The sequence below is a fragment of the Phacochoerus africanus genome, chromosome 1, assembly GCF_016906955.1.
Source record: "Phacochoerus africanus isolate WHEZ1 chromosome 1, ROS_Pafr_v1, whole genome shotgun sequence".
NCBI lineage: Eukaryota > Metazoa > Chordata > Mammalia > Artiodactyla > Suidae > Phacochoerus > Phacochoerus africanus.
This window is the reverse complement of record NC_062544.1, coordinates 220,235,488-220,253,877: the sequence shown is the minus strand read 5'-3', so window position 1 is coordinate 220,253,877 and position 18,390 is coordinate 220,235,488. Positions and strand designations below refer to the sequence as shown.

General features: G+C 41.5%; 1 protein-coding gene across 1 annotated transcript in view; it reads right to left on the bottom strand.

Annotated features, from left to right (window-relative positions):
- The window catches only part of HGD (homogentisate 1,2-dioxygenase), a 49,812-nt gene that overhangs the window by 25,017 nt on the left and 6,405 nt on the right, over positions 1 to 18,390 (bottom strand). The window contains exons 3-4 of the mRNA XM_047755644.1: positions 17,025 to 17,113; positions 12,845 to 12,950 (exon numbers count right to left, since the gene is read on the bottom strand). Coding sequence (XP_047611600.1) covers positions 12,845 to 12,950; positions 17,025 to 17,113 — 195 coding nt within the window. The remainder of the gene's footprint in view (positions 1 to 12,844; positions 12,951 to 17,024; positions 17,114 to 18,390) is intronic.

The window sequence follows — 18,390 nt, the reverse complement described above, 5'->3', positions numbered from 1 at the left end:
CTGTACAGTTCTATCAACTGCTGAGAGAGAGATGTGGAAATTTCCAATTGTAATTGTGGATTTTATCTATATCTCCTTTCAGTTGTATTATTACTTCACATATTTTGCAGCTGTATTCTGCAAATTCTATTGGAAAATAAACTTTTACTTACTAGGAATGAGGTGGTCAAAAGTCATTCAAAAACCATCTCTAAGAGAGTCTAAAGTTAGAATTAAAAAATTCTTTAAGGTGGAGTTTGTGTTGTGGCTCAGTGGTAACAAAGGACGCAGGTTTGATTCCTGGCCTCGCTCAGTGGGTTAAGGATATAGCATTGCTGTGAGCTGTAGTGTAGGTCACAGATGTGGCTCCAATCCAACATTGCTATGGCTGTGGTGTAAGCAGCAGCTGCAGCTCTGATTCAACCCCTAGCCTGGGAACTTTCACATACCTTGGGTGTGACCCTAAAAAGACAGACAAACAAACAAACAAAAAAACCCCAAAAAACAAACAAACAAACAAACAAAAACCTTGAAGGTTACCAAAGGAGAAAGGAAGAGAATTCGTGGCAAGATTTAATGATCCAGATTTGAAATTCATGTTCAGGGAAGAAAAGGAACCCTTAGACTTGGACTCAGTATTTCCAGAATCAGAAGATCGGGAGGAATGCTGGGTGATCTGAGTATCCCCTTCAACATTGAGTTTCTTTGATTCACTGAGATTCCTTCCAAAATTGCTTTCAACTAGATGGGATGCATTACATACTCTCAGCAACACTGGCTAGCTAGAGGCAGACATATCATTAGAGGTCAGTACCATCTAGCCAAGAATCTGGAAGTAACTTGTAGATGCAGTTGTGATTACAATGTGCAAGCAATTGCTAGCAGTAGCTATGCCCAGGAGAGTTACATTGGTTTCAGTCCAGACTAGGGAAGATAGGGGCAGGGGGAACAGAAAAAATAAAACAGTGGCTCATTAAAGTCAGGTCACTGTACTTTATTTAGACTTTCAAAATCTTTCAAGACTACCGGAAAAAAAAAAAAAAAAAAAAGGAGAGAGAGAGAGATGGGCCACCATGGGATTTGGATGACATTTTTTCATGGATAGAAACCTGCACTCCCATTTGACCTTGACTGTAAAGCTAAAGTTTACATGCATTACTCAGCACCCAGCATAGAGCAGGAAACTTAGTAGTCACTCAATAAACATTCACTGATGACATTTAATTCTTACAACAATCCTAGAAGGGTCCCATTATGATCTATTTTAGAAGTGACACAACTGGTTTAGAGGAGTTTTCTCTACTAAGGACTGATGCCAACACCTTCTCAGCCTCCCTTAGAAACTTCTACCCTGAGTCCTTTAATACTGGCTTATCTTGATCTGCTTCCCAAATTGTCATGGACCCAGGCTTGGCCTCCTTTTAATGGCCTTGCATTTGGTCTTCTAATATGGCTCTTTATTTATTGCTCCTCCAGTGCTGAGTTGCCTTGGCCTAGCCTAACTCCTGGGACACAAACATGCAAAGGTCCTTCAAAGTCAGCATTTTTCTCCAATACCTTTATATCAACTCTTTTTTTTTTTTTTGGCTTTTGGGGCTGCACCAGCAGCATATAGAGTTCCCAGGCTAGGGGTTGAATCAAAGCTACAGCTGCTGGCTGATACCACAGCCACAGCCACATCAGATCCAAGCCACATCTTTGACCTACAACCATAGCTCATGGCAATGCTGGATCCTTAACTCACTGAGCAAGGTCAGGGATCGAACCTACATCCTCATGGATGCTAGTCAGAATTGTTTCCTTTGAGATACAACAGGAACTCTATTAACTCATTTAAGTGATTTATTGTACCTCTCTGTGTGCTAGGATTTCTATTAGGATGGAGGTGAATATGACAGTCTCTGCCTTCAGGGAACCTATTACAGAAGACCCTGAAAGCATGGGTACTTTCTAATAGGAGAACAAGGAAATGAATAACTGGAAGTGATTTGGAAGAGAAATATAAACAGGAATGTTCCCTAGGAATAATTCCTGGTGCAGGGCATATTTAGCATTCTTTTCTTTTTCTTTCTTTTTTTTTTTTTTTTTCTTTTTAGGGCTGCACATATGGCGTATGGAAGTTCCCAGGCTAGGGGTTGAATTGGAGCTACAGCTGCCAGCCACAGCCACAGCCACAGCCACGTGGGATCTGAGCCATGTCTGTGACCTGTACCACAGCTCACGACAATGCCAGATCCTTAACGCACTGAGCAAGGCCAGGGATCAAACCTGCATCCTCATGGATACTAGTCTGGTTCATTACCTCTGAGCCACAATGAGAACTCCGTATATAACATTCTCATACACAGGAAATAAGAGACATGCATAATAAAGTAATCTGGTTTGCAGGCAATTCCAAAAACTTTCCAAGAAGTAAAATGCAAATTACTGTAGATGCACTGTAAAAAGGAGCCAACAAAGCTGTCCAAAAGGGTTGAATAGGGCAATGCACACTGCAGTGTTAGCAAATGCCAATGAATGCATTTAGATAAATGCAATCTAGTCTATTTATAGGGTGATGGTATCTGAGCTACCAGGGAGTTATTTCAACAAATACCTGTGATTCTACTATTTGGAAGAAAATATGTGCCGAACATTGCAGGTCATGTGAAGATGATGGAAACAAAGATGTAACTCTCAAATACTCTGAAAAATACTGAAAGAGTTCAGTGAAGAAAGTGGTATTTAAGGTGAGTCTTAAATTACAGATGGGATTTGGATGGGTGGACACTTGTGAGGGAGTAAGAGAAAATTCTAGATAGATGAAAAAGCATAAAGCACCAAGACTGGAAAATTGAGAATATTGTCTTGGAGTGGTGAAGATTCCAGTGTGCTGGTGGGTAGATGAAAAGAATGGAGTTTGAAAGATATGATAGTGAATCAGGGCTCTTGATCACCTCTCGGAAGACTGCACTTGACTGGCTGGGCAGTGAGAGGGAGAGGTAATGGCGGAGCTTAAAGATTTTTGAATGATAACTTGGTAAGTTGAGTCTGGCAGCAAGGTGGGGACTGGACGGGAAGAGGCATGGATTGATTAGGAGGCCATTTTAACCATCCAGGTAAGAGGAAATGAAGTCCAAATCAGGTGGCATTAAGAAAAGGAAGAAGGAGTTCCCATTGTGGCACAGTGGTTTAACGAATCCGACTAGGAACCATGAAGTTGTGGGTTCGATCCCTGGCCTTGCTCAGTGGGTTAAGGATCCGGTGTTGCTGTGAGCTGTGGTGTAGGTCACAGATGTGGCTTGGATCCCACATCGCTGTGGCTGTGGCGTAGGCCGGCAGGTACAGCTCCGATTAGACCCCTAGCCTGGGAACCTCCATATGCCGTGGGAGTGACCCTAGAAAAGGCAAAAAGACAAAAAAAAAAAAAAAAGAAAAAAGAAAAAAAAAAGACAAGAAAAAGGAAGGAGGGGAGTTCCCGTCGTGGCACAGTGGTTAACAAATCCCACTAGGAACCATGAGGTGGCGGGTTCGGTCCCTGCCCTTGCTCAGTGGGTTAACGATCCGGCGTTGCCGTGAGCTGTGGTGTAGGTTGCAGACGCGGCTCGGATCCCGTGTTGCTGTGGCTCTGGCACAGGCTGGTGGCTACAGCTCCGATTCGACCCCTAGCCTGGGAACCTCCATATGCCGCGGGAGCGGCCCAAGAAATAGCAACAACAACAACAACAACAAAAAAGACAAAAGACAAAAAAAAAAAGAAAGAAAAAGGAAGGAGATGCAGTTTTAGCTGGGGTGCAACGGAATCAGGTGTGTCTCTGAAGCCTGGCACAGGGGGTTGAAGATCTGGCATTGCCATAGTGTAGTTCGTTTGTCACAATGGCAGCAGCTCAGATCTGATCCCTGGCCTGGGAACTCTACATGCTGCGGGGTGGTAAAAAAAAAAAAAAAAAAAAAAGAAGAAGAAGAAGAAAGAAAGGGAGGAGAATACAGTATCAGAGACATCTTGGAAGCAAATTCTACAGCAGTATTTCTTTAAAGGATTGGTTCCAGAGCCATCCTGCATGGAAATCTTCTGGAGAGACTCCTGGTTACCACCCCAGACCTAGTGAATTAGAATCTCTGGGTGGGGAGTCTGGGACATCTACATTTTCAACAAGTCACCTGGTGACTTTTAAGTAGATGGGACTCACCATTCTACTGACATGGCACCTAATTCAACGTAAAAGAAAGAAGAATTGAAAGACTGGCTGGGCCGTGGAGGGGAGAGGTAATAGCAGACTGTGTGTGAAACACAATTGTGTTGTGTCATTAACAGGCCTAGAAAAGCCAGAGAGAGGGGCAAGTTTGGATGGGACTATGATGTCTTCAACATGGACCCTGTTAAGTTGGGACATATACATGGCAATGTCCCACATGGGGTTTGAAGCTGGGGGAGAGATTTGTAAAACATATTGCAAAGAGGTGATAGTTAATGTTATGGGAATGAATGATGTTTGTTAGATTTTTTTTTTTATTTTCTTTTTTTTCTTTTTTAGGGCCACACCTGTGGCACATGGAGGTTTCCAGGCTAGGGGTAGAATTGGAGCTGTGGTTACCAGTCTATACCACAGCCACAGCCCTGTGGGATTTGAGCCATGTCTGCCACGCCACAGCTCATGGCAAAGTCAGGTCCTTAACCCGTTGAGTGAGGCCAGGGATCAAGCCCGCATCCTCAAGGATACTAGTTGGGTTTGTTACTGCTGAGCCACAATGGGAACTCCTGATATTTGTTAGATTTTAAGAAGTGAAATACAGGATAAGTGTGTAAACGAGGTTCCACAATGAAGGCAGCCCCAGAATGGCTTCCAAACCCAAGTGGTGGGACTGATTTCCTGCAACAAGGCCCAACAGGTTATACCAAGCTTTGGGCTGATATTATGTTGGGTGAAGTTAGATTTCTACTATTCTGCCTCCAGAAAGGTGTATATATGGGGGGTTCAGGGCTGGATGGGAAGCAAAATAGGCTAGAAAAATCCCCTGCTGCTCAAAGAATTCCTTCTTAGTTCACCAAAGCTTTGTATTTCTTATCCATAGTAATTAACCCCTTTGCCTCTAAGACAGAGTCCAACAAAAATGGGAATCACTGACTGCTAATTGGAAGGAAAGGGGAGGAAGCAGAGGGAGAATATCATGGGCCGAATTGTCTTCTCCCCAAAATTCATATGTTGGAGTCCCAAACCCTAGTACCTCAGAATATAACTGTATCTGGCGATAGGGTGTTTACAGAAATGATTAAGTCAAAAGAAGTACTCTGAGTGGGCCCTGAGCCAATATGCCGTATCCTTATAAAAAGAGGAAATTTGAACATAGACACGTACAGAAAGAAGCTGATGTGAAGACACAGGGAGAAGATGGCCATCTATAAGCCAGTGGAGAGGCCTCAGAAGACCCTGACGCTTCCCGCACCTTGATCTCAGACATCTATCTTTCCTCCACGACTGTGAGAAAGTAAAGTTTTGTTGTTTAAGCTACCGGTCTGCGTACTTTGTAAAGGCAGCACTGGCAAACTAACACAGAGGGGAGAGGGAAGATGGAAGTGGTAAGAAGAAGGAAAAAAAGAAGAAAGACAATAAGGAAGAGGCAGTGAGAAACAGGAGAGAGTAAGTGCTTCTCTCTCTCCCGGGAGGGTGATGGAGACAAGGTAGGGGAAAGAGAGTCTACTTCAGGACCTGGAAGATGGTCTATTTTTGCAGGTTTTCATAATGTCATAGAACACAGGAAAGGATAGAGATCCAGGAAGAAAAGAGGGACGGCAGGTTTTCATAATGTCATAGAACACAGGAAAGGATAGAGATCCAGGAAGAAAAGAGGGACGTCAACTGTTCCAAGATTTGGGACATTGAGGAGAAAAGCATTGTATTTCGCCTTGGATGATTTATAATAGTAAAAATGGAAAAAAATTCTAAAAATATCTGACAATAGAGAAGTGGTCTTATCAACATGTATTGGATTATAATGCCACGTGAAAAATTATTTATACTCCAGGAGTTTAAAAAGACATGGAAAAAGGCACAAAATATGATATTTAAGTTAAAAAAAACCCCAGGAGTTCCTGTTGTGGCTCAGCAGAAACAAATCTGACTAGTATTCGTGAGGACGCAGGTTTGATCCCTGGCCTCGCTCGGTGGGTTAAGGATCTAGCGCTGCCGTGAGCTGTGGTGTAGGTTGCAGACACGGCTTGAATTTGGTGTGGCTGTGGTGTAGGGCAGCGACTACAGCTCCTATTTGACCCCTAGCCTCGGAACCTCCATACGCCGCAGGTGCAGCCCTAAAAAGACAAAAATAAATAAATAATAAAAAAGAGTAAAAACTGTATTAGAGCATGAATTTATTTAAGTAAATATATACATAACTGCTTTTAAATAAAAAACAACACATTAATATAAGAGTATTCATAGCCTCTATCCCTTCTCTTCCCTGCTCCCTACCAAAAATTCTGCTTTGCTCATTCCTACACCCTCAGTCCTTTGAACTCCAGTCTCACCATGTAGATAAATGGTGTGTATGTGTGTGTGTGTGGGTGGGTGTGGTCTCCTGGGAAAAGAGAATGGGGACCTCCACTTTAAGTGTTATTTCCTAGAGGCAGAAGGTAGGAGAAGGCAGAGGCAGACCATGAACAGTGGTCCAGGCCTGAGGAGCTTGGGGGGAAGACAAGAGCTTGGAAAAGAGTGTGAGAAGGTTGGAGTCCAGGAAAAATTGAGGTAAGGGGATTTTAAAAAGTGTCACTGTGGGTCACATATTGGATAGTCTTTAATGTTTTCAGGAGAAGAAAATGAGGATTGGGATTATTTTGAATTACTTTTAGTCTGGCTGCATGGGAACCCAGACTTTATTCATTTACAAATATGTGCAAGGAAAAAAGACTGGAAAGAAAGAAACCAAAACATTAGAAGTGGTTAACTCTGCATTGGAGGGATTATTAGGCATTTACACTTTTCTGTAAGTTTTGCATAAAAACATGTATTAATGGTAGCAGGTACATTATTGTTGTTTAAAGAAGGTGCACATACTTTTTTTTCTTTCTTTTTTTTTAGATTAAAATATAGTTGATTTACTTTCAATAGAGTGATCTGGTCAGGTTGAATTGCAAAGGGTTATGGAATGAATGGGGTGATAAAGTGGGTTTAAATTATTTTCTCAAGGAGTCACTATGAATAGGAGAGACTTGGGAAAAAGCTTAGAGGTGGGAAATCCATGACATTTTTGGAGAGGGATGATTTTAGAATAGTGAGACCTAGAATTTGACGAGTTATACATCCAACACCTTGTTGGGATGTATTGTTTTGAAACATTTTTGATAATTTGTATGTCCCAGGGGCAGAGTGAATTTTAGCTTTGAGGGTTTCCTCATTGGGTCCAAATAATATACTGGTTGAGAACTAAAAGGTGATTTCCTCAGCTGATTGTTGGAAAGCCAAGAGTCTGACTTTCCAACAATCAAGAGATTAGGGTTGTAGTAATTGAGAAGGTAAACTTGAAAGGACTCTGACCTGTAAAGAGGAATACTGATTCAGGAATTCTAAATGAAATCTATAAAATCACAGTTAACTTGGATGCAAGTTTGTTTGCTAAATTCTGGGGTTCCAGAAGTTAGAGGAAGGTGCATGATGAATGAAATAGGTATATTGATTACATGAGATATTAATGGTTTGAGTTTGTTATGTCCACGGCTGAATCTAAATGCACTCAGAAAGAGTTTGCCTTAATTCTTAGATGATTAATTAAATATATGCTAAAAGAAGATGAAGGTTTTGGGGGCATGGTTTCTAATCTTTTTGGAAGGTATCAAAGATGATGGCGATTGCATGAGCACATCCCATAATGCTGTCTTGGAGGAAATATTAAGTAATTTTTAGGTCTTCAAACTCCCAGAGATGACTAATGTGGAGAGTTGCTGAGGCTGATGAAGCCTTGGATTTAGTATGTGACAGGTGAAGACATACCTACAATACAGGTTTCAGGTGAGAAGGACTGTTGGGTAGGTACCTAAATACAATCTCTGGCTTTCTTGTGAGAGTCTGGAGCACATATTTGGAAGAGGTTATGAGGTGGGAGAAGTGATGAATGCAGATCACTGTGGTTAATTAATGAAGCATATAGTTGGAAAGAGATGTTAACTTGTCATGCAGGTATAAATGACAAGACTAATCAGGTAGATTTTGCAAGAACAGCCAGGGTGGGTGTATCAGGACGGGGGAAGTAGAATAGCAGGTGTAGGTTATAGAGCAGGAGGAGGATAAACCACTGCCTTGATGGAGCTAGTATCCAAAGTGGTACTATTGAGTTCTGGGGCATATCTGTTCCACCACATGTGAGCACAATGTCAAAACTGAGCAGGGGAAACACTGGAAAAGGAATGCATTTGATGGTCACTATGTAGAAAGTGTTTGAAGGAATTCAAAACAGGAGGAAGGTAACAAGTTCCAGGAGAAATGCAAAGCAAAGAAACCAGGGGAAGAGAAGGAGGAAACAAATGTGTATTCAGAATCTATTAGAAAGCAAGCAGTTTTTTTTTTTTTTTTTTTTTTTGGCTGTGCCCATAGCATGTGGAAGTTCCTGTGCTGGGGACTGAACAGGCACCTTAGCAGTTGCAACTGCCAGACCCTTAACCTGCTGAACCACCAGGGAACTCCACAAGCAGAAATTTTGATGCAGGTATTTTGATGCCTCTATATTAACTCAGGCTTTTAAATGCAGTTTCCTCAAATATTTCTCTCAAAATGAATGTTAACAATTTTTGAATTAATAAATTAACAATCACAACAGATATACTTGACTCTCACCTATGGTAGGAGACTTCCATTTTCTGCTTTGTTAATTTCTGTATCATTTCAGTTTCTATAAGTACATGTTACTTTTATTTTTATTTATTTATTTTTATATTACTTTTATAAGACAAAAAGAAAAATTCTATCAGAATGAGGTTAGCGTCCATGGATAAGCCACTTACACCCCAAAATAATCATTATGAAGGGCTGTATTCATGTTCAATAAAATGTATCAATAGTAATCATAGAAATAGTAATATTGTATAATAAAAGGATATTACTGAGCATACAACACATCATACTTACATTTTCTTTAAAAGTTAGGTTTAAAACCTCCTCCCCCAACCACACCCCGAAAAAAATGATATAAAATAAGTGTGGCTCCACTGTGGCCCACACAACCATAAACAAATCTATAATGATGTATTAAGATTACAGAGGCTTAGATAACTGGAATATATGAGCAGGCAGGGGCCCTGGAAGTCCCCTCTCTACCCTATACACCACGAGCTGATAGTTATCTTAAGAGCCCCATGATTTGAATTCCCAAACATCTACTCACAGACTTTTCCTGTAATCCTTCTTTTAGTCAAGCTCAAAGGTTCTCAAATGCAGTGTACATAAGAATTACCATAAGTGGTAACAAACACAAAACCATGTATCCTATACTTTATAGGGTGATTTAAGGGATTTTTCAGAGACAATTTTGTTTGTACTTAATTTTTGTCTTATTTGCTGATTTTATAGCCACCCTGTTCCTTTGTGTAATAGGAGATTTGATTCTACTTGAGAAAATTGTCAGAAACTTAACTGGGGATTCTCTTTGCCACCTGAAGCATTAGAAAACTTGGAGTTCCTGCCATGGCTCAGCAGAAATGGATCTGACTAGTATCCATGAGAATGCAGGTTTGATCCCTGGCCTCGCTCAGTGGGTTAAGAATCTGGCATTTCCATGGGCTGTGGTATAGCTCGCAGATGCAACTCGGATCTGGTGTGGCTGTGGCTATGGCGTAGGCCAGCAGCTACAGCTCTGACTTGACCCCTAGCCTGGGAACCCCCATATGCTGTGATTGTGGCCCTAAAAAGACCAAAAAAAAAAAAAAAGAAAAGAAAAAGAAAAAAAATTAGGAATCTTACTGTGGTTCAAATACCCTCTTAACCTTCCCAAACTAGTGTATAATAATTTCTAGCCTGACCCCAAATCCTAAAGAAGTATAGGTATCCATCTTCAGGAGTTCCCATTGTGGCTCAGCATAACAAACCTGACTAATATCCATGAGGATGTATGTTCAATCCCTGGCCTTGCTCAGTGGGTTAAGGATTCAGAGTTGCCATAAGCTGTGGTATAAGTCGAAGATGTGGCTTGGATCTGGCATTGATGTGGCTATGGGGTAGGCCTGCAGCTGCAGCTCCTATTCAACTCCTAGCCCGGAAACTTCTGTATGTTCCGGGTGCAGCTCTAAAAAAAAAAAAAAAAGAGAGAGAAAGAAGTATAGGTACCCATTCTTTATTTTTTGCTAATGAAATATGGAGTCCTGTTATGAAACAGATTTATTCATCTAATACGAGTGAGTATGACCATTGTAACTCTAAGAGAGAAATTAGAGAATTTAAGTTGTATCCCACTGAGAAATCAAGCAGATTCTCAGAGAATGAACAGTGACTTTGGACAGAATGCTTTATGGCCCTTTACAAGATGAGTGGGAGGTAAATGGTTAATTCAGTGAGGTAAATGATTAAATGGATGTAGCTGCCAGATGGGCTCCTAACCCTGGAGTGTGGGCGAGAAGGCTGTATGGGATTGGATTAGGAGCCCAGGTTTGACACAAAGACAGGTGAAATGGGGTCCGCAGGTTGGCTGTGCAAATTGTGTCTGAACTGCTGAAGGGGAAAGCGCAGGAGCGAGAGCCTGGCTTTGTGTCTCAGCTGGGGATTGTGCCTGCAAGACTGGGAATTGGAGCAAGAGCTGCCTTTCCCCTATAGGCTCAAAGAAGATGTACAGGCCCGTGATGGACTGGGGAGGGTGTATACTTCACACATGTTTAAGGGTCAGTTATTTCCACAGTTTCAAAATGTCTGTGAGGTAGATAATATTTTAAATTGTTCACCCCCATATTTTTCCACTCTCAAGGCCTCTTTTCCTGCCCTGTTGGAGAGGGATGAGTAGCATTCAAGCAGGTAGTTAGTTCTCTGAGATGTCCATAATTAGGGAGAAGATGGAGCAGGGCAGGAAACCAAGAGTGACTTTAAGTTATTCTGCCTTTTCTTTTTTTTTTTTTCCCCAAGGACCAAAGGTGTGGCCTATGTAGGTTCCCAGGCTAGGGATTGAATTGGAGTTGTAGCTGCTGGCCTTCACCACAGTCACAGCAACAGGGGGCATTGGAGCCACATCTTCGACCTGGATCACAGCTCACAGCAATGCCGGATCCCTAACCCACTGAGCAAGGCCAGGGATCAAACCTACATCCTCATGATACTAGTTGGGTTTGTTTCTACTGAGCCACACCGGGGACTCCTACTCTGCCTTTTGTTCTACAAAAAGTCTAAGCATCCAAGAGAAGGAGATTTGCAGGTATAGACTAAACATCTTAGTAAACCAGAGGAAAACAGAAAATTTCCCAGGGCTGTTGGGGGGAATGAGGGGAGGGGAGAAGCAAGGAGGGAGAGGGGAAGAAGAGAGAGAGAGAGAGACTGATCAATTTGTGCAGATTTGAATACAGAGAGGACCCTTGAACCTGTGACCTAGCAACTCCCAGAAGGAAGAAATGGCTGTCCATATCCAGGATGACAGGACTGGGAGTGTCTTGCAGATGATTCTATGCCTAGACCTGGCATCATAGTAGCAGAACAATGGTTATCTCAATACTACCCAGCGAGAGAGGACCAACCAGCAAGGCCCAACCCCCCACTCCTACTCTGGCACTGTTTTAAGACCAGAGGTTCCCAGGGAAGACTGAGATGAAGTTGTTTCCTTCCAATCTGGCAGATGAAGATCTTGGAATTAAAAAAAAAAAAATGTAAAATGAAGAAAAAAATTACCTGAATATAAATTCTGAGATTTATATTCAGTACCACTACCTTTAAGTGGATATATCAACATGGCTGTATGAGCCATGCTTCTTGCCTACTGTGTTGCAAGCACTGTGAAAAGCATGTTCTCACCTGTTCGGTCAAGTGATCCTCACAAAACAGCAAAGCATGGCAGATGTCATGATCATCCCAGCTTACAGGTGAAACACTGTAGCTCAAAGATACAGTGGGCAAGTAGAGGACCAGGCATGCAAATCCAGGTCTGTTTTCCTTCCTGCATTATGCACTTGTTATCAGTGACATATACCTAAACTCAGGGGCAAAAGGAATATACTGGAGTGCTGAGAAGCAAAAAAATAGAGTTCTGGTAGCCTAGAGGTTAAGAATCTGGTGGTACCACTGCTGCGGCAAGGGTTTAATCCCTGGCCTGGGAAATTTCTCATGCTGTGGTGAGGCTAAAAAAAAAAAAAATAGATCTCAGTCCATTATAGCACTGAGTCTGTCTCATTACTGAAAGCAGAGTACATAAATAATACTGATATGCAGATGGAAAGCCCATTTGTCGCTAGATCAAAAGAAGAAAATTCTTAGGTAAGGAATTCAAGTTCCTAAGTGACAATATACTTACAGAGTCCAGCTTAGACAGTAGGCCTCTCTTCCCTATATCAGAGGCCTCTTTTCAGATATGTACATGCTGAGTGTTTTCAATAGTCTGTGCTAAATGAGTTTCGATTAAAACTAACCAACAAACCTACAGACATGTAGGTGTATTTTCATCAGCCTATATAATTCTCATTCATTCAACTCACCTGGGCACTCCTGGAGCCATTAGGCTAGAAAAACAAAAGCTGAGATGCACAAACACACATGCACGCAGGAACAATCAATCAATTCCAAAATTCCTAACCAAGTTTGAGCAAAAGGATAGACACACTTTAGCATTTATTTTAAAAAGTCTGTCTAACTTCTCAAAGACCCAGGCTAGATTGACATGTTTATGTTTAAGACTTTGGATACATGCTATGTGTCAATTCATGGGACCAAGTTACCTGGTTAGGATCAGGACCCACTTCATCCCAGTTGTGAGTGACATGGCCTTGGTCGACGGATTCAAAAGGCTTGTGAGAAACTGAAGGTAGAATCCTATAAAGCCAGCTGGGGGGAAACAAGGACACAGGGTGATGTTAGGAGTGATGCACAGACTGGCTCAGGAAGTACCATTAGGAAGACGCTCAAGGCGGCAACGATCTGTGGGCTTTAATGTGAGAAGCAATGACACAGCATCATTTCTTAATAGCCACTGCTGCCCATAGCCTCAGCCTCTGCTCGCCTTTCCACTCCCCCATCACTCTTCGGACTGAGGCTCCAGCCCTTGGTTATTTCCATACCAACAACAACAACAAAAAAGAATGGCCATTCCCAGTGACAACTGTAAAGGAAGGGGAGGTACCTTGAGGATACCTGTGCAGGCAAATCCACAGAAAGGCACCAGTTTATATACCTCACTGGATACTGATCCTTGCTCTGCCTCTGGAAAATGAGGACAATGAAGCCTACACAGATCGAGAGAATATGGGTGGTTTCTTTGTCATTTTTGAAATATAAATCGATTCTCTTCTTTAAAATTATAAAAGTAATCCATGCCAGTGGTAAAAGAAATTCAAAAAGTCCCAAAAGGTAAATGGCTTTCTCCTCTAATTTCTTCAGGGCCAGTCCTCAGAGGCATCACAGCTTAATTTTCTTGTGCATTCTTTCAGATGTTTCAAAGACATAACATGCAAAATTGCCAAATTGTTGTATCAATTTATTTTCACAACAATAATGTGTGGGAGCGCCTGATCACCCACAAATATGGAGTATTATTAATCATTTTGCCCTTATAGTTAAAAAATATTTTTTCAGTTTTATTTCATATTACCTTTTTATGAGAAAGTTTGAGAATCTGTATGTTTATTGGATCCTTATAATTCTTCTGTGAATTACTTGCCTGAGTTCTTTCCATTTTTCTGTTGGGTTGTCTTTTCGATGTTAATTTGTAAGAATCCTAGGAAATTAACACATCTGTACACTAAAATTATAAGGCTATTGGAGTTTCTGTTTTGGTTCAGCAGGTTACAAACTGGACTAATATCCATGAGGATGCGGGTTTGATCCCTGGTCTCACTCCATGGGTTAAGTATCTGGTGTTGCTGTGGCTGTGGCATAGGCTGACAGCTACAGCTCCAGTTTGACCCCTAGCCTGGGAACTTCCATATGCCACAGGTGTGGCCCTAAAAAGCAAATAAAATAAAATAAAAAATAAAAATTAAAAAATGAATAAATAAAATAAAATTAGAAGACTATATTTTCTTATAGTACATTTGTGGATTTGTTTCAGGAAGAGTAGACTCTGATGAAGGAACCTGAAGGACAGCAGGAGGATAACCATACAGGAGTTGAGAGGGACACTGAAACTCACTAAGAGGGTCCCAAGTCCTTTCAGAGGCCATTACCCTGACACAGTACAGCAGAAAGAAGGACACCACTTGGAGCAATGGAAGCCCAGACCTGCTTGAATAGGCTCTGACCTTTTAAGCCTGAGGACAGTCTCCTTCTGGTGATGGAGGTGACCTGGCTCCACACTGATCCATTTGGGGGATAAAAGGCTAGGTTTGTTCATTTTTCTTTTGAGTCTTCTAGCTCCAGGTGAGGTGATCTCAGACATGGGATGAATTACCTAAGCCATGAATTAACTAAGCCTCCTCAGCTTCTAGTAGTATATGGAATTGAGAACATGTGGGTGTATCTTAGACCCAATTGCGTGACTCCGGGCAAGTTACAAAACTTTCTTGATCCTATGTTTCTCATTCTTACCTCCTAGGATCATCATGAAGATTCAGAGTTTATGTACCTAGAGTGCCTGGCACACAGTAGGTGCTCACTTATTAGATGTGGGCTTTTTTTTTTGTTTGTCTTTTTAGGGCCACACCGATGGCATATGGAGGCTCCCAGGCTAGGGGTCTAGTTGGAGCTGTAGCTGCCGGCCTATGCCAGATCCACAGCAATGTGGGATCCAAGCTACAACCTATACCACAGTTCATGGCAATGCCAGATCCTTAACCCACTGAGGGAGGCCAGGGATTGAACCTACAAACTCATGGTTCCTAGTCAGATTTGTTAACAACTGAGCCGTGACGGGAACTCCTTATTAGATATGCATTGAATTGTCTATCTGTCCCTAATCATCTTGGTTTATGATGGTCCAGATTTTCCACAGTCTCTGTGTGGATCTCACTTTCTTAGGCCCTAAGGGATCAGTTAAATAATCAAATGAAAATCAACCTCTGGTAGATAAACACTGATAGTTTTTTGGGGTGGGGTGAGGGGGTGGAGTGTTGGGGTTGGGTGCAGAGTCCTCAACTCTAGGGCTTAAGTGACTAGTGACTAGTGACTAAACGTAAGAATTTCAGGCTTTCTCACCTATGGATGGGGCTGGTTCCATTTGACCACTGGGGATTTTGAGCATTGTTACAAAATTCTCGTGGATACTTTTGAAGAGTTCTAAACAGATGGGTGAGCCATGCCTAGTATCCCTTGTTTTTTAGCTGAGTTTATAAAACTCCCCAGGCAGCACTACATTGCCCTGGACAGAGATTTAATTCTGATTCAGGGAATGATGCCAACTTCTTAATGAAATGTCAACAGCCCCTTTCAGCCTCCTGGAACAGAGCTCTGCTCCTGCTGGCTGAAGATATTGCTGAATAACAGGAGCAGGCAGCAGAATCCAGAGTCCAGGTGTCCTGTTAGTGAGCGGGTCATAAAGTCAAGAACATAGTCATGGAGGCCAGGCTGTCATAAATTAGAATGGACAGGAATTGTCTGTGTGCTTACCCTACCTTGCAGGGAGAGAGATGATCAAATAGCAATAGTGTTAACCCCTGATTTGACAAGTATGGAAAACAGTCTTTTCCCACCTCCACATACATATCTACAGAGAGAGAAGCAATATTGATATTGACAACATCATAGCACCTGCCACTCATTTCTCTGACAGCTGCCTAGGGATTCCCTGCATTGGAGGGAGACACTCTGCTATTGTGGCAATAAGAATGATTGTCATAATTAATGTTATTGGAGCACTCATCACGGCCCTGGCAATGTGCTAAGCATTTTACATATACTCTTTCCCTTAATTCTCATCACAATTGTGAAATAAGTACTATTATTATATCTTTTACAAATAAGAAACCAGAAAGCTCTGAGAGGGCAGATGAGTTGCCCAAGGTCACATAGCTGGAAAGAGAAGGGGCCGAGATTTAAACTCACGAGGCCTGACTCCAGAGTGGGCATAACTAACCATGAAGGGGAACTGTCTACTGTTTGTGTGGTCCATTATGCTTTTGTGTGCACTACCTCATTTGCTACTCAGGAGGACTCTCTGGAGATAAACCCAGTCACCTTCCATGAAGCAGTAAAGACAGCCTGCCCTCCTCCCCCAAACCCCAGTATAAGTAGCAGCCCTTTTCACAGATGCCCTAGTCTGAAATTCCTGCAATTAGACACTGCTCGTCTAAGTCACAACACTCACTACCTCTGCAAACCACAACATCTATGGCATCCAACCGGCCCCAGAAGAGTTAAACAGGGGAGTGAGTTCATTGACCTGGCTTGTAGGATTAGAGCAGACATGGTACATGACACTTTGTGCTAATGACTGTACTGGTTTCCAGCAAAGGCAAATTCCCAGGAGTATAAATCTTATTAATTCCAACCACAAGGGGCCATAATACATGACCTTTCATCTACCCAAGCTTGGATTATTCAGTATTTTCATCCAAAGAACACTTCTAGTCAGCTGAGGAAGATATTGCACTGACTCTTCTATAATTTTGAGTTAATCATTATTAAAAAAAAAAAAACCCAAGTAACCCCAAATTTAGAACTCAACTGGACAATCCCAGAGGAAGGCCAGACTATGAGGAATATTTTCGTCTGAGTACAAACAACAATTTTTAAGTGGAACCAAACATGCCTGTTTTCTAGGCTCTGTGTAAGCTGCTCTCTTGCCTTCTTCCATCAGTCACTTGAGTCTAGCTGGAGATGAGGCCAATCCTCCCCTGACTATGACCCAGAGCTCAGTCTATAAGAAGCAGGATTTTAGGCAGCCCTGAGGCTGTGGCCCAGGGTATAGGAGGCGGCACTAAGTACTAGTCATAGCTCCACAGGTCAGAATCCATCTAATCCTTTTACCTTCTCTTGTTGGTGCTCCTTGGACAAGTGAAAGCCGATCCTGAGAGCTGCTCAGCATACAGATTGTAGGGGCATACTTGAGGATTATTCTAAAACAAAAGAGGCAATAAATAATATCACTCCCATCAGAAAAGCATGGCACCTTCCCACCAAGCAACTCACTGGGGGTCTTTTGTCTTGGATGGGGACTTTCTGGGCCACTCACTACACACAACCACCTCCAATGCACATACTTATAAATCCTTCTTGCAATAACGTTTTAGGTGACTTTCCCCCCTGATTAGAAAAGTAATATATGCTTATCATAGAAAATTTATAAACTATAACCCATTATCTCACCATTCAGAAATAACACAATGTTGCATATATTTCCTTCTATTCCTATCCTTCAAAATGGGGATCCCATGATATGTGTAGTCTTGTTAATAAGTAGCCTTTTTTAAAAAGAGGAAACACTATGAGCATTTTTTTTCCACTCCATGAAATATTCTTCAAAAATTAAAAAATTCTATTGAAATATAGTTGATTTACAATGTTGTGTTAATTTCAGGTGTACAGCACAGTAACTGGGTTATATATATTCTTTTTCAGATTCTTTTCCTTTATAGGTTGTTATAAAATATTGAGTATGGTTCCCTGTGCTATATAATAGGTCCTTGTTGATTATCTATTTCATATATAGTAGTGTGTATATGTTAATTCCAACTTCCTAATCATCCTTTACTCTTTGGTAACCGTAAGTTTGTCTTCTATGTCTGTGGGTCTATTTCTGCTTTATAAACAAGTTTATTTGTATCTTTTTTTTTTTTAGACTTCACATATAAGTAAAATCATATGATATTTATCTTTCTCTACCTGGCTTATTTCACTTAGTACGATAATCTCTAGGTCCATCCATGTTGCTGCAAATGACATTATTCCATTCTTTTTATGTCAGGTAACATGTGTATATTATATACCACATCTTCTTTATCCATTCATCTGTCTATTGACATTTAGGTTGCTTCCATGTCTTTGCTATTGTAAATAGTGCTGCTGTGAACATCGGGGTGCCTGTATCTTTTCAAATTACAATTTTCTCCAGATATATGCCCAGGAGTAGGATTGCTGGATCATATGGTAACTCCATTTTTATTTTTTTAAGGAACCTCCTCTAGTCTCCATAATGGCAGTACCAATTTACATTCCTACCAACAGTAGGAATATAGTTAAAACTACTATATGTAGTTTTAAAGCATAGGAGGGCTCCTTTTTCTTTGCACTCTCTCCAGCATTTATTATTTGTAGAGTTTTTGATGATGGCCATTCTGACTTAGGTGAGGTGATACCTCATTGCAGTTTTGATTTGCAGTCCCCTAATAATTAG